The sequence below is a fragment of the Amblyraja radiata genome, chromosome 23 (genome assembly GCF_010909765.2).
Source record: "Amblyraja radiata isolate CabotCenter1 chromosome 23, sAmbRad1.1.pri, whole genome shotgun sequence".
Lineage (NCBI taxonomy): Eukaryota > Metazoa > Chordata > Chondrichthyes > Rajiformes > Rajidae > Amblyraja > Amblyraja radiata.
Genome location: NC_045978.1, coordinates 22,268,945 through 22,284,806, shown reverse-complemented (window position 1 = coordinate 22,284,806; position 15,862 = coordinate 22,268,945). Strand labels below are relative to the sequence as shown.

General features: G+C 41.5%; 1 protein-coding gene across 2 annotated transcripts in view; it reads left to right on the top strand.

The window, feature by feature from the left end:
- stk4 (serine/threonine kinase 4) overlaps window positions 1-15,862 on the top strand; it is a 108,425-nt gene that overhangs the window by 58,078 nt on the left and 34,485 nt on the right. For both annotated transcript variants that reach the window (XM_033041755.1, XM_033041754.1), the window contains one exon: window positions 14,612-14,772. In XM_033041755.1, coding sequence (XP_032897646.1) covers window positions 14,612-14,772 — 161 coding nt within the window. The remainder of the gene's footprint in view (window positions 1-14,611; window positions 14,773-15,862) is intronic.

The window sequence follows — 15,862 nt, the reverse complement described above, 5'->3', positions numbered from 1 at the left end:
GCCTCCACTACAGAAGCATTGGATTTCCTTTCTGACAGATGAAAACAGTCGTGGACATTTTACCGAAAAATACAATGGGACTGTTCACCTTGTACCTCAGCATCTTTTCTAATCAACGATAGCAGGCCGTTTTTTACTCTTCTGGCATCAATTCCTGCGGGAATGAATTGTCATTTGTCAAGAGAGTTGCCACCCTCCCACAACATCAAATCTGCACCATTTTGCTTTGACTTTGATGTAACCTGTTGTGACGGATTTAACCATATTCCTCATCTGAATTTTTCTATCTTGGTTTTTCAAAACTGCTTTCTCCCCTTCCTCCACGTTCATCTCCCTATCCCTACTATTCATTTTGTTCTTTGCCAGGGCTTGAAAGCTTCAAATGTTTAGCTTAGATTTGCTTAGTTGAGAGATAACAGCATGGTAGCAGGCCCTTTGGCTCTCCGAATCCGCTCTGCCCAGCGATATACTAACAGTATCCTGCACACTAGTGTGTACGAAAGAACTGCAGATGCTGGTTTAAATTGAAGGTATACACAAAATGCTGGAGTAACTCAACGGGGCAGGTAGCATCTCTGGAGAGAAAGAATGGGCAACGTTTCGGGCCGAGACCCTTCTTCAGACTGAAAAAGGGTCTCGGCCCGTTCTTTCTCTCCAGAGATGCTGCCTGTCTGGCTGAGCTACTCCAGCATTTTGTATCTTCCTGCATAATAGTGACAATTTACAAATTTACCAAAGCTAATTTACTTAGAGGGTTTTAACCATACACCCTTTGAATTTCTCTCTCTGTTTTTTTCCAAACTGCTTTCACCTTCACCTCCATGTTCATCTCCCGACTCCTGCTGTTCATTTTGTTGTTTCCCAATGCTTAAAAGCTTCAAATGTGTGTTTGCCTTCACTCTCCTCAAAATGTCATATAAATCAAGAATAAATATTGAGTTCATTGATGTAAACTCAAATAATTTTTTTCAAATGACTTGATTCCTTAACAAAAAGAGATATTATCTGAATCTTAAAATGCATATCTTTTTAAGAATCAGGAATTCACAGCAATTGATTAAGCAATTATTGACCAGAAACACATGATCACAAAGTTCTTTTTAGAACAGACTTCCGTAAAGACTTCCCCCTTTTAAGTATGCCAACTTTTCCAATCTATCTAAGTTACATAAAAATCTGAAAAAGGTGCTTAGCTCTTAAAGACTTGCGGGGTTGTAGATTAATTGGACCTCTGTAAAATGTGTAGGGAGTGGATGTGAAAGTGGGATAACATAGAACTAGTGTGAACGGGTGATCGATGGTCGGCGTAGATTCAGTGGGCAGAAGAGCCTGTATCTCTAAACAGAATAAAATCTCACCAGGTCAGGCAGCATCTGTGGAAAGAGAAAAGAGTTTCTGTTCCAGGTCGAAGATCCTTCCTCAGAACTGATTCTCTTTCTACAGACCGACCTGCTGACTATTTGCAGCTTTTCTATTTTCTTTTTCAATTATCCCAGACTCAACAACTACTTCTGCATCAGACGGATATGTGTACGCCCAAACACGAACCATTCATCTCTGCTGTCTCTTAAGTGCAGTGTTCAGTAATTCAGTCGAGTGAAACATTTTCTGAGGCATTTAAATATAGTTAGTGTAGGAAATAGTATCGATTCAAAGCTTTCACCATTATTGTTCTTGCAATTGCACGCAATGCTGAAGCTGTAATGAAGGTTCATTTTTATTTCCCCAAAACTAGCCAGTTCAGTAATTTCCTCATTTGTAAAAAAAAAAAGACAGAAAAGCTACTTTTATCTGCACAAACTGTGATTCTTAATGAGCCTGTAATTAGTATTTCCAGATGTAGTGAGCATAAGCGCCTCACTTAATGAAGGTTATTAATGAACAAGATTATCTCTCTGTCACAGTTTTGTAGCAATATAGATATTTGTGTTATTGCAAAGGCATCCAGCTGGGACCAATTTTCAGCTTCACAAACTCCATGGAAATTATTCATTGTCTAGCTTAGAAATAGCTGTTTATTAGACCACTTATCGTGCTTTGTCTGTACATCAGAGTGCAGCCGTGATCTGAATTCATTAATCTGAAAGTAATCCCCGCCTGGGGGACACAGTGCAACCTTCTTGTGGAAATCCTGATTGTTTTATCCTGAAATTTCCTCGTTGCTTGAAGCGATATCTTTGGTCTTCTGAGTACGGGCTACCCCGCGTTGGAGAAGTGTAAATCATTCCTTCTTTTAGCCGCTATTATGCTGCCACAACTAATTAAAGTTGCTGCAATACACAATCCTCTGTTATTTGGGCCAGTGAGATTCCACGAACGCTAATCAAACTCTGACTCGGTCATCATTAAAAGACACAAGGTGCTGGAGTAGCTCAGCGGGTCGGGCAGCATCTCTGAAGAACATAGATAGGTTTACGTTTATTATTGTCACGTGTGCCGAGGTACAATGAAAAGCTTTGTTTTGCAAGCTGTCCAAACAGCTTATTGTACTGTTTGTAGGTTAATTGGCTTCTACAAATCGTCCCTAGTGTGTTGGATAATACTGTTGTATAGATGATCGTGGTTGGTGTGGATTCGGTGGGCCGAAGGGTCTATTTCCACACCGTATCTCTAAACTAAACTAAACTAAACTAAGCTGCATTAAGTTTCATTATGTATATCTCAGCATGTAAGCCTGGACAGTGGAATGTGCCAATTACAGTATTCAGTTACTGATATAAATAACTGCACCGGGAGGCAACAATGTTTTAGATAGACCACTGGGCATTTTAGTTGATAATCTCGCAACAGCAGCAAGTGACGCTCAGGGAATGCCCCGGGAAAGGCCTATGGAGCCGAGAGATCTGTTGAGGATACTGTTCAGGATGAAGCTTCCAAGACCTTCCTGGATAACCAACATTCCAGAAATACAACATACATTTAAACAGGCAAGGTATAGGAAGGTATGGTCCAAATATTGGCAAATGGTGTCGGTGTAGAAGGCAAAAAGGTTTACCATTGGTCCTGTTCCTGTGCTGCATTAATCTAACGTTTAGGTATATGGATAACAGTCTCAAACCACCACAGCTGTTTAGAAGGCAGAATACAAAGACATTGTGATTCTGGTTAAACATATAGGTTTCTCAATATCACCAAACCAAGGGTTGAAAGCTTTGGTGTTAAGGTAATCTGCCAAATGATCTTAATAATCTTCTTAGGGATTCATACGGTGAGATCTATCATCTCTATATCCCTCAGGGCCTGAGGACATTCCATGCTTGATTGAGTTATGGTGAAAGCTTTTTTCGACAGACCTTTCCATGAGGGCATGGGTGGTATGGCATGGTCCAGCTGAATGAAAGATGGAAATGGCCAAACCTAATTGTTGCAAGATGGAGAGAGGGAACCTTGGCACCTAGAAACACTGGGTGAATGCTTGCTTAGGGGCAGACACAGAGGTAATCAACAGAATTAGGGCTATATTAAATACAATTTCCTTTTTTTCCTTTCCTTTGCGATTCGTACATCACATTCTTCGGACGGGTTATTTTTTTGATCTCCAGGTAAACTAGATGGCTTCATTTATCTAGGTTTATAGGTATCATCCTTGTCGACACAAAGTGCTGGAGCAGCAGTGGGTCAGGCAGGATCTCTGCAGAAAAAGGATGGGTGACGAGTTACTCCAGCACATTGTGTCTATCTTCGGCATAAACCAGCATCTGCAGTTCCTCTTTACACACATCTTTGTAGACCTCTGCTGCAAAAGAAAACTTCTCCCCGCTCAACCTCTCAAAACTCCCCCTCGGTTTTCAAATAGCTCGTAGGCGTTCCCCCCCCTCCCCTCCTTTCCCAACCTTAAATCTTCTCCTTTAAGACTTCAAATCTTTCTCCTTAATCAATTCCTTAAAACATCTTTCCCTGGCCTTCTATCTCATTTTCTTTCCTCTCGCTCCTCTGAATGTACCTTGGGCTGTTTTATTGCCTTTGGGATGTTGCTAGCATAGAAGCAGAAATAATTTATGCAGGATTTCAGTTCTTGTTTTATTACCTCCAACGCAGAGGTGCTTTGCTTCAGGCCTTGTGCACAAACACAGATCTTAATGAGCTGTTAATGCTTCATGAAAGACCAAAAATATGCAAAGAAGAATTCTCTCAAGCTTAATGACCCTAGTATTTAATGGGGGAGGCAGTTGGATGAGGTGGCGACAGTTTTATTCATTGACGGAATAGGCGGCCATGCTATCACTGTAACCTCATATTAAATGACATTCATCACACTGTTTTTTGTGAGGGAGGGAGTTCCCAGGTATGGAGGCGCAACAACTGAAGGAGGTTGTCCACATAAAGGACCCGAACACTATAGGGCAGTAGAATAGTTGCCTGACAGCGCCAGAGACCCGGGTTCGATTCTGACTTCTGAAAAGACACAAAGTGCTGGAGTAACACGACGGTTCAGGCTGCATCTCTGGAGGACAAAAATAGGTGATTTTTTTTTGGGGGGGGGGGGTGTCAGGAAGCCTCTTCAGGCAGTTCCTTGTACCTCCGTAGAAGATGGGAGGCACATCAGAAGTACCGCCTATCTAAGAAACAGTAGAGGCTGGAGATTTGAGCTGCCCATGCGTGAGGCAGGATGTAGTGAGAGTACGTCGTCTCACAAGGAATATAACCATGTAGTTGGAAGGTCATTTTGGGATCAAATATGACGTCAAGACTGCAAGTAATCTCAGTCATCCTCATACCATTGCCGTGCTTCTGTCTTGGAGATGAGATTGCTACGGACAGAGCCACGGTTGATGTAAGATCATATGACAAAATAGTTTAATGTGAAGTAAAACGGAAAATGTTGCAGGTCAAGTAGAGTACTATCTGATTCTCCTCCTCTTCAAGACAACAGTAAGGATTTGAAAACCGGGATTGAATTTCTTAAAGTGTCGTTCATGTGAGAGCAAGCATAGGGCGAATTGTAACTCTTATACACAGGATGCGATGAGGGATGAGCTGACATTTCAGTATGGTGGGACTAGGGAGGTTGGGTAGGAGTGAAATTTAGCAATCAAATCCAGAGCCAAAGACATCGTTCAACTAGAGATGACTGAGGAATTTGTCACAGGTGGATGATGCTACTAAGTTAGAAATAGGCAACATCGATGACTGCATGGATATATGAAAATACAAATAATATCACTGTACCTGGGTACATATGATAATAAAGAATCATTGAATTGATTTGGATTGAAATGGGGACGTGTGGTTGGAACACCAAGGTGAAGTAAGACACCTGCACTGCTGACAATGTTGTTCTGTCTCAGATGGTTGGAAGGGAAAGGAAGATTTGAGTAGATTTGAAACACAATGTAGAGAGGATGCTTCCACTAGTAGGAGAGTCCAGGACCAGAGGGCACAGCCTCAGAGTAAAAAGTAGTAGGTTTAGAAAAGAGATGAGGAGGAATTTCTTTAGTCAGAGGGTGGTGAATCTATGGAATCCATTGCCAGACGGCTGTGGATGGCAAGTCAATGGATATTTTTTAAGGTGGAGATTGATAAATTATTTGATTAGTATGGGTGTCAGTGGTTGTGGGGAGAAGGCAGGAGAATGGGGTTAAGAGGGAAAGATAGATCAGCCATGATTGAATGATGGAGTAGACTTGATGGGCAAAATGGCCTAATTCTGCTCCTAAAATTTATGAACACAATGTGGAGAGGAGTCATTCCTCTTAAAAATTGCATATTTTCCAGAATCAGATTATTGAATGAAATGGAAATTATTGAGAACTCTTGCCCATGAGGGTTTTGTGGGTGAACTAGAAATTGAAGTCTTCAGATGTCAGTGAATTTTAATTTCTGAAGGCAACGGTGATTGCCGCTTCTCATGGAGAATTATGTCCTCATTTACACCATTGCTATCAAGATCTTTGGGATTAAATTCCTTCATTTATCATGTCAAGTGTGACAGCCAATAGTCGTTATGTTAACAAGGGATTGCTAGACATTTCTTGATCTGTGAAGTTTGGCTAGTTAATTCAGAACACGTATGCCTGTCATAGAAACCATCAAGTTTTCATGAATTAGGTTTGCATAATGTAAGGTGCCATCAGATTTAATAGTGGGTTGGTGAGGAACCAGTACGTGGTTTGATCACTTAAAATCCTCATGAATACTGTTGTCATGAACAAACTCTGGTTAAAATTTTGGTTGATCGCACTTGCTGCAAACTTTATGAAAAGAGTGAGAGTCAGGCAATGGTTTTACGTATTAATTTTCCCGATCATGGCGTTGGTGTCAGAACTGTCCATCCTCAGATGTCGTGCGAAGGGGAAATTACCCTTTTCTTTGAATCACTGCAAGAGGATTTTTGATAGAACCGTCTTGGCGACTGGATCACTTCACAGAGTCAACCGTTTGAAAAGGAGGAATAATGGCTTCATCTAAGAGAGAGGCTTAAGGATTTAGCAATTGTCGTGGAGGTTTAAGTTGGGATTTTGGAGCAAAGAGTCTAGAAAATAAATACCTGGCCTCCAGTAATGTAACAGTGAAAATCATGAATTCTTAAGAGGTCAGGCTTGGAGAATGCAGAGATCTTGGGAGGATGTTATGCTGAAGTAGGATCAAATAATGTGAATGACAAGAGCAACTAAGGAATTTATTATCAATTCCATGAACTTATTGATCTTTCTTGTACCTTTTCAGGTGTCTTAATATCCTCTTTGTCATATGTAATAGAAACATAGAAAATAGGTGCGGGAGGAGGCCATTCGGCCCTGCGAGCCAGCACTGCCATTCATTGGGATCATGGCAATCAATAACCCGTGCCTGCCTTCTCCCCATATCCCTTGATTCCACTAGCCCCTAGAGCTCTATCTAACTCTCTCTTAAATCCATCCAGTGACTTGGCCTCTGCTGCCCTCTGTGGCAGGGAATTCCATAAATTCACAACTCTCTGGGTGAAAAAGTGTTTTCTCACCTCAGTCTTAAATGGCTTCCCCTTTATTCTAAGACTGTGGCCCCTGGTTCTGGACTCGCCCAACATTGGGAACATTTTTCCTGCATCTAGCTTGTCCAGTCCTTTTATAATTTTATATGTTTCTATAAGATATCCCCTCATCCTTCTAAACTCCAGTGAATACGAGCCTAGTCTTTTCAATCTTTCCTCATATGACAGTCCCGCCATCCCAGGGATCAATCTCGTGAACCTACGCTGCACTGCCTCAATCACAAGGATGTCCTTCTTCAAATTAGGAGACCAAAACTGTACACAATACTCCAGATGTGGTCTTACCAGAGCCCTATACAACTGCAGAAGAACCTCTCTACTCCTATACTGAAATCCTCTTGTTATGAAGGCTTTTCATTAGCTTTCTTCACTGCCTGCTGTACCTGCACACCAACTTTCACCCAGGTCTCGCTGTACCTCCCCCTTACCTAACCTAACCCCATTGAGATAATAATCGGCCCCCTTGTTTTTGCCACCAAAGTGGATAACCTCACATTTATCTATATTATACTGCATCTGCCCACACACTCAACCTGTCCAGGTCACCCTGCAACCTCCTAACATCCTCTTCACAGTTCACACTGCAGTAGTGGTGAATTGGTATAGAAATTGGAGGCAATGGTGTTTCCAAGATGTTGCTCTGGGTTTTTTTCATGCCAAAGGTGGTTGGGTCTGCAGATTCTCTTCAAAAAAGACAGTCTGACCTAAAGTGTGAATGTGTTGCTTAAACCACTTTCTATAAAATATAATTCTATAACAAGTAATGGCAGTGTGTTAATTTTCACCCTATTCATCACTTTATCAATACAGATGCAAGGAACTGCATTTTCTGGACGTGTGCAAATAAAACCAGTGCTGGAGTGTCTCAGCTGGTCAAGTAACATCTATGAAGGGAATGGACAGATTACTTTTTGGATTGGGAGGTACTGACCCAAAATGCAGTCTGTCTATTTCCACAGATGCTGCCTGACCCACTGAGTTGCTCCAGCACTGTTTTTCACTTTATAAATGCACTTGGTTGATATTTTGAAATTCCTTTTTGAGAAGGTGGACGGGTGGGCTCCCCCTCCAATGCCAAGTACGGTCACCAATCAACTTGTATTGAAATTTACTTTGACAGATTGGCAGATGGTCAATGGAATTGTAAGACAACACCAACTGGCATTTAAGTAGCATCTTTAAAGAGTGCTTCACAGGGGTGTCAGGAAACAGCTTGATAACTGAGATTCAAAGATAACTCTTAAGAAAATAGTTCCAGGGCTAAGGCGCAGCATTGGTTTAACTGCTTGTGTAAAACAATTCAAATCTGTCAAAATTCGAATCAAATTTGCGGGCGGCACAGTGGCGCAGCAGTAGAGTTGCTGCTTAACATCACTGGAGACCCGGGTTTCATCCTGACCTCGGATGCTGTCTGTACGGAGTTTGTACATTCTCCCTATAACCGCGTGGGTTTCACCCAGTGGCTCGGCTTTCCTCCCACATTCCAAAGGCGTACAGCTTTGTGGGTTAATTGGCGTCTGTAAATTGTCCCTAATGAGTAGGATTGAATTTGTGTATGGGTGTTCAATGGTAGGCGCGGACCCGATGGTCAGAAGGGCCTGTTCCAACTCTGCAGGTCTAAACTAGACTAAACTGTTGAAAAATCTACTTTGCTTAAATGGCAAATAAATGTTCCCAAGGTCCAACTTTGATGCCAACCATGAGCAAAGTAGATATAATAACAAGGAATGAGATGTTGGCATACCAATAAAAGACACAAAATGCTGGAGTAACTCTGGGTCAGGCAGCAGCTATTTTGGTCAGGGACCCTTCTTCAGGCATATATATAATTGTTCATAGTAGGTACAGCCGTGCTAACAGCAGTAATTATTGAGGGGGTGGAGAAATCTGGCCAAATCTTTATTTTAGTTGTTAATTTATGGCAATGGTTTTATTAATAGACTTGATCAGCTGACTCTATATGCCTTAGGTTTAGTTTGTGCATGATAAGTGAAGATCTCTCCCCCATAATTTGCTTTGACTTCCAGGATAATTTTGTAGAAGCAATAAGGCTGCTATGTTTTAGGACTACATTCATTTAGAGTTCAGACTTTACAGAGTGGGAACAGGCCCTTCGGCCCACCTAGCCTGCGCCGACCAGTCATCACCCCGTACACGTACAATTCTTCACATTAGGTACAAATGACATTTTACAATTTTACGGAAGTCAATTAACCTACAAACTTGCACGTCTTTGGAGTGTGGGAGGAAGCCGGAACACCCGGACGATATCCACATGGTCACAAGGAGAACGTGCAAACTCCACACAAATAGCACCAGTGGTCGGGGTGGACCCTGGGTGTTTGGCGCTGTGAGGCAGCAACTCCACCCTTGTGCCACTGTTCTTCGTGCACTTTGCATTATCAGAGTTCCATAAATATTAACTGAAGTCATTCATAGTTAACAGAGTTCAGAGAATCATGTAGAATGCTCAAGGCATTTCAGCTTATGTTGCTATTTCTTTTTTTTTTCTTGTATTTAGTTAGTTTATTTCTGAAAGCAACAAGCTGTTTGCCTTATCCACTTAATAAAAAAACACAAAGCATTGGAGTACCACAGTGGATTAGGCAGCATCTCTGGAGGACATGGATCGGCAATGTTTTGAGTTGGCACCTTCAGACTAGATTGTGGTAGGGAGGAGAAAGTTGGAAAAGAGGTGAGGGCGGGACTATGATGGACAAGTGACAGGTGGATACAGGAGAGGTATCCACCTGTCACTAGGTGATAGTTGATTGGCAGATGGATGGACAAAGGCTGGAGATGAATAGGAGACTAAAGGAGAGTAGAGGAGTGATATGTAATGCCAGGGGGAGAGATTTAGATGGGAGGGCGAACACTATATGCTTGAAATGTTTTACAGATGCCAATTAGCCTACAAGCTCACGTGTCTGGGATGTGAGAGGAACCCCATACAGTCACGGGGAGAATGTACAAACTCAGTACAGACAGAACCGGTCGTCAGGATCAAACCCGGGTCTCTGGCGTTGTAAGGCAGCAACTCTACCACTGCGCCACTGTGCCATTTGGCTGGAAACTGGTTTTAATTGGATGAGTAGTTGAGTTTTAACCACCTGGGATCTGTGAAGAACACTGTGGGAGGATGGTATTGAGTGCATTGAAGCAATCAGATCTGTAAAAGACAAAAAAACACATGAGCTTCCAATGCAAAATATTATGAAGCTGCAGATGGTATGGAATTGTAGATTTAGTCTTAGTAGTGCTAAGTTTTATGTGTTTCATTATATGAGGGGTGCATTCAGAATCCCCATTCAATTAATTCATGGCCGATGTGAATCTCAGTCCCATTTCTCTGTCTTGGTTTCATTATCTTTTATAACCATGCTGAACAAAATAAAGTCAAATTAAAGCAGTAAATACAGGACAAATTGTTCTGTCGCTGAAGAAGTAGACAACCAAGTTTCAGATATAAATTTGTCAAAAGAATTTTATTCTTTATCCTGCAGAGACGGGGAGTTTTGCAGCAATTTGTTTTAGTTTTTATTTGCTGCATTTTGTTTTCCATGTCTCACCATAAATTCCAATTCCCCTCACCCTGTTTGCGCTATTCATACACGGATCAAGACAATAAAGACAGAATCCATAATAGTTCTGCAGGGCATTCCTCCGCACTTGAAGTGGCATTGTAGGAAACGTCATGCTGTACTTGACTGAAATGTCAATGGAAGATCCCTGGAGTGTCTAGCCACATGATAATTCCACTGGAAATGTTGCATTTGCCTCAAACCGCAGTGTAAATGCTGCTGGCTGCAAGAGATAGAAGTACATTTGTTATTTATTTCAAGAGACGCAGCTTATTGTGGTTATGTGTCCCTGTGTTAGATTTAGACAGCTCGTTGTGTCTCAAAATTGCCTTAATGCTTGTTACAAACAAACTGATCTGTCAAATTTATTATAGGTATTTTATTTTACGTCAACTATCGCATGTCAGTTCCAAAGTCGTTGAAAAGGAGTTCCTCACATCTAACTCTTGACAATTTTTTCAAGCTATGGTCGTTTTTGATCAGAATATTTAATTAAACTATTAAATTGATTATTGTAATTCCTCCATCTGTTGCTAATTCTATAGATTCAAATCATGTTTGATTCAATTATTCAATGATACTTTTTCTCACATGTACTGAGGTATAGTGAAATGCTTTGTTTTGCATACATCCCGGTTCTTACAATTCGTCAAATATTGAAGGATGTCATTGTTTGAATATAGAACAATACAGCACAGGAACAGTCCCTTCAGCCCACGATGCCTGTGCCAATCTCTGCCTGCACATGATCCACATCCCGTCAATCTCTGCTTATCCACTTGCCTATCTAAAAGCCTCTTAAATACATCTATCATATCTGCCTCCACCACCACCCCAGGCAGTGTGTTCCAGGCACCTTGAACCCTCTGTGTAACAAAAAAAAGCATTTCCCCACACATCTCCTTAAAACCATGCCAATGTCACCTGAAAGCTATGTCCTCTAGTCATCGACATTTCCACCCTGGGGAACAGGTTCTGTCTGTCCTCTTTATCTATGCCTCTTATATATACTTATACTTCCATCAGGTCTACAATGGAAGCATGCCAAATGTAGTTCTGCTGATTCACACTTGTGCTGTAACTCCATAAACCCCTTCCTGAACATTCCACTCTTATCTTCAGAATGCTTTTTAACGTTATTGATGTATTGAGCTGTGCAAGGTTTCTTGCAGAACCAGTAAGAAAATGTATGTACATAAATAATTTTGATAGCCTAGGTCTCTCAGAATTGGATATAAATAATTCTCATTTTTATTTTGGAGATGTAATTGCATGCTTTGAACACCTATATTTTTGATTATGGAAAATGTCGATGATTCAAATTTAAATTTTGGACTATTAAAGACATCCACAGTGAGCTGAAGAAAATAAAAACTAGGAATAGTGGATTGTATCCCCCTCATCTGATTATCACTGCTGCAATGTACGTTAATTTAAATCAAATTATAGGCCATATTTTCACAATTTTCTAATTCCTCTTTAGACTTTAGAGATATAACACAAAAAACATGCACTTCAGCCCATCGATTCCGTGCTGACAAGCCATCATCCCATACACTAGCTCTATCCTACACACTAGGAACATTATTTTACAATGTTACCAAAGCCAAATAACCTACATACCTGCATGTCTTTGGAGTGTGGGAGGAAACTGGAGCACCCGGAGAAAACCCACACGGTCACAGGGAGAGCGTACTAACTCCATACAGGCAGCACTCTTAGTCACGATTGAACCCGGACCGCTGGCGTTAAGGCAGCAACTCTACCGCTGCACCACTGTGCCGCCCCAAGAGCTTAGAGATCAATTTATTGGCAATGGTTTATTATTGTTACACGTACTGAGGTCCAGTGAAAAGCATTTGTTTGCATGCTATCCAATTAATTCAGATTATACTGTACATGAGTACGATCAAGCCAGACAGGTGGAGCAAAGAGAAACATACCAGAGTACAGAATATTGTTAACACTCAGTGTCAATAAGCTACGTTACTCCTAGTCAATAAGTGACAGATCACATCCCATTTACGGTGTTAAAAGGGAAGAAAGGGGTTTGATTGAATTAATTGAAAGATACGGCATAGAAATAGGGTGTTCAACCCACTGAGCTCATCGACCAGTTTGCTTTTTGATTGCAAATTTTAGTTTACTTTAGAGATTCAGCATGGAAACAAGCCCTTTGGCCCACCGAGTCTACACTGATCATCAATCACCCGTTCACACTAGTTCTATGTCATCCCACTTTCTCATCCACTCCCCACATACATAAGGCAATTTTCGGATTCTCCCATGTGAGTTTAGAGAGCAATTTATTGGTATTGGTGATTATTGTTACATGTACTGAGATACAGTGAAAAGCTTTTGTTTGCGTGCAATTAGATTATTTCCAATCATACTATATATACATGAGTATAATCAAGCCAACACAAGTACAACAGGTAGAGCAAAGTGAAAAATACTGGAGTACAGAATATAATTTACAGTTTAGTATATTGTCACGTGTACCGAAGCACAGTGAAAAGCTTTTGGTGCGTGCTATCCAGTCAGCGGAAAGACAATACATGATTACAATTGAGCCATTTACAGTGCATAGATACATGGTAAGGGAATAACATTTAGTGCAAGGTAAGCCAGCACAGTCCATTCAAGGTTAGTCTGAGGGTCACCAATGAGGAAGATAGCAGTTCAGGACCATTCTCTTGGTTTGCATGATTCAGTTGCTTGATAACAGCGGGGAAGAAATTGTCCCTGAATCTGGAGGTGTGTGTTTTCATACTTCTATACCTTTTGCCTAATGGGAGAGGGGAGCATTGTAACATTACCAATGTCTATAATGAGGTAGGTTGCAAGGTTAAGATCACACCAGTTCCAATTACTCGTATAGCCAATAAGTTAAGGTCACATCCTATTTTCTGTATTAAAAAAAAAAAAGGGTTTGATTGAATTGATTGAAAGACATGGCATGGAAAAAGGTCCTTCGGCCCACTGAGTCCACGTTGACCATCGATCACCCATTCATACCGGTTCCACGTTATCCACTTTATCATCCACTCCCTGCGCACCAGAGGCAATTTTGCATAGATCATTCAATCTACAAATCCACAGGCCTTTGGGATATGGGAGGAAACCAAAACACCCGGAGGAAACTTACACAGTGACAAGGAGAACATGCAAACTCCACACAGACAGCACTCAAGGTCAGGATCTGTACGTTCTCCCTGTGACTGCGTGGGTTTTCTCCGAGTGCTCCAGTTTCTTACCACAGTCCAAAGAAGTACAGGTTTGTAGATTCATTGGTTTTGGTAAAAAAAAATTAATGTATCTAGTATGTAGGATAGTGCTAATGTACAGGGTGATCGCTGGTCAGTGCAGACATGGTGGGCCGAAGGGCCTGTTGCTGTGCTGTATCCCTAAAGTCGAAAGTGGTAAGCAAACAGTTCTATATATAGAGCATGGGAGAAAAGACGTATTTTATCTAAATGACAATTGATTGTGAATTAATGAGTTAATTTTTGATCAGAAAAACCCACAAAATGCTGGAATAACTCAGTGGATCAAGCGACATCTCTGGAGAACATGGTTGTGACATCTCGGGTCGGGCCCTTCAGACACTGGAGTTGGAAGAAGTCTGAAGTCTCAGAATCTGAAGAAGGATCCTGACCCGAAATGTCACCTATCCATGTTGTCCAGAGTTGCTGCCTGACAGGTTGAATTACTCTAGAACGATGTCTCTTTTTGTAAACCAGCATCTGTAGTTCCTTGTATCCTAATATTTAAATCAAATTGTTCAATTTATATTCTACAAAGGTATTGCGAGGTAAAGTGTGGATAAAAGGAGTATTGTTACAGTTTATCGTGTTCTTAGTGAATGATAACAGACTGGAGAAGCTGAGTAGCCTTCCCCTGTTTCTACATCACTAACTTTCTAATTCCTGCTCCCAGAGATGCTGGATTACCTTCTGAAAAACTGTTGGGGACTGCTCAATATTCACTGTTCAACAACTTTGAGCTCTCACCCCAGAATTTTGTTTAGCTCACTACGTGTTTTTCCTCAACCACACAGAGAAAGAAGATACGTTACAGCAAAGCAAGCCCTCCTTCCTGGAGTACTTTGAGCAGAAGGAAAAAGAGAATCAGGCGAATAGCCACAGTAATCGGAATGCGCAAGCACTTCAGGGCTCCTCCGATATGTGGAAGGTGCCTCAGGACGGCGACTTTGAATCTGTGAGTAAATTAGAATCTGTTGTTATTAATGTTTTGACAAGTAATAACTAAGAGGACAAATTCAACCATTTTTTAAAAATATTACCCTACCAATCTTGGCACAGTTGGCTGTAGTTATGTCGATCAGAAGAGCTGGCCTAGTTTAATTTAGTTTAGAGATATGGCATGGAAAAGGACCCTTCGGCCCACTGAGTTCATGCTGACCATCAATCACTCATTTACCACTAGATCTATGTTATCCCATTTTTTCATCTACTCTACACACGAGGGACAACTTACAGAGGGCCAATTAACCCACAATCCTTCACGTGTTTGAGATGTGAGAGGAACCTGGAACACCCGGGGGAAACCCACGTAGTCACAGACAGCACTCGTGGTCAAGATGATGGTGCTTCAAGGGCCTTTGGATAGGCGCATGGATATGGAGTGAAATGGAACATGTGTAGGCAGAAAAGATGAGTAATCCTGGCATCATGTTCAGCACAGACATTGTGAGCTGAAGGGCCTGTTCCTGCACTGTACTTTTCTATGTTCTCTGGTTTGGAGCAGATGGGATTGAGAGGCCATCTGGTTGTTCAGGGCTAGACTAAATTATCTTGTCTCTGAGAAGGGAAAAGTTTAAAGGAGAAGTGGGGGACAATTTTTCAACCAGGGCTGGGTGCCTGGAAAAATGCTGTCAGGGGTGGTAGTGGAGGCAGAAACATTAGTGGTGTTTAAGAGGCTTTTGGTTATGCAGGTAATGGAGGGATTTACCCCTCCATTCCAAACCTTCCCAAAGCTTTTCTCTGATCTCTTATCTAGAAAAGAAAGCTCTATCCTGGTCAACCTTTCCAGGTAATTTTTAGTTTAGTTTAGAATTTACATTGTCCGCGTTAGAAGTAGCACATTTACAAGGATAAAAACGCAGCTGAATGATTAGAAGGACAGCACAGTGGTGCAGCGACAGAATTTTCTCCGTGTGCTCCGGTTTCCTCCCACATTCCAAAGACGTACAGGTTTTGCAAGTTAATTGCTTCTGTAAATTTTCCCCAGTGAGCAGGATAGAACTAGTGTACGGGTGATCACTGGTCGGTGCGACGAAGGTCCTGCT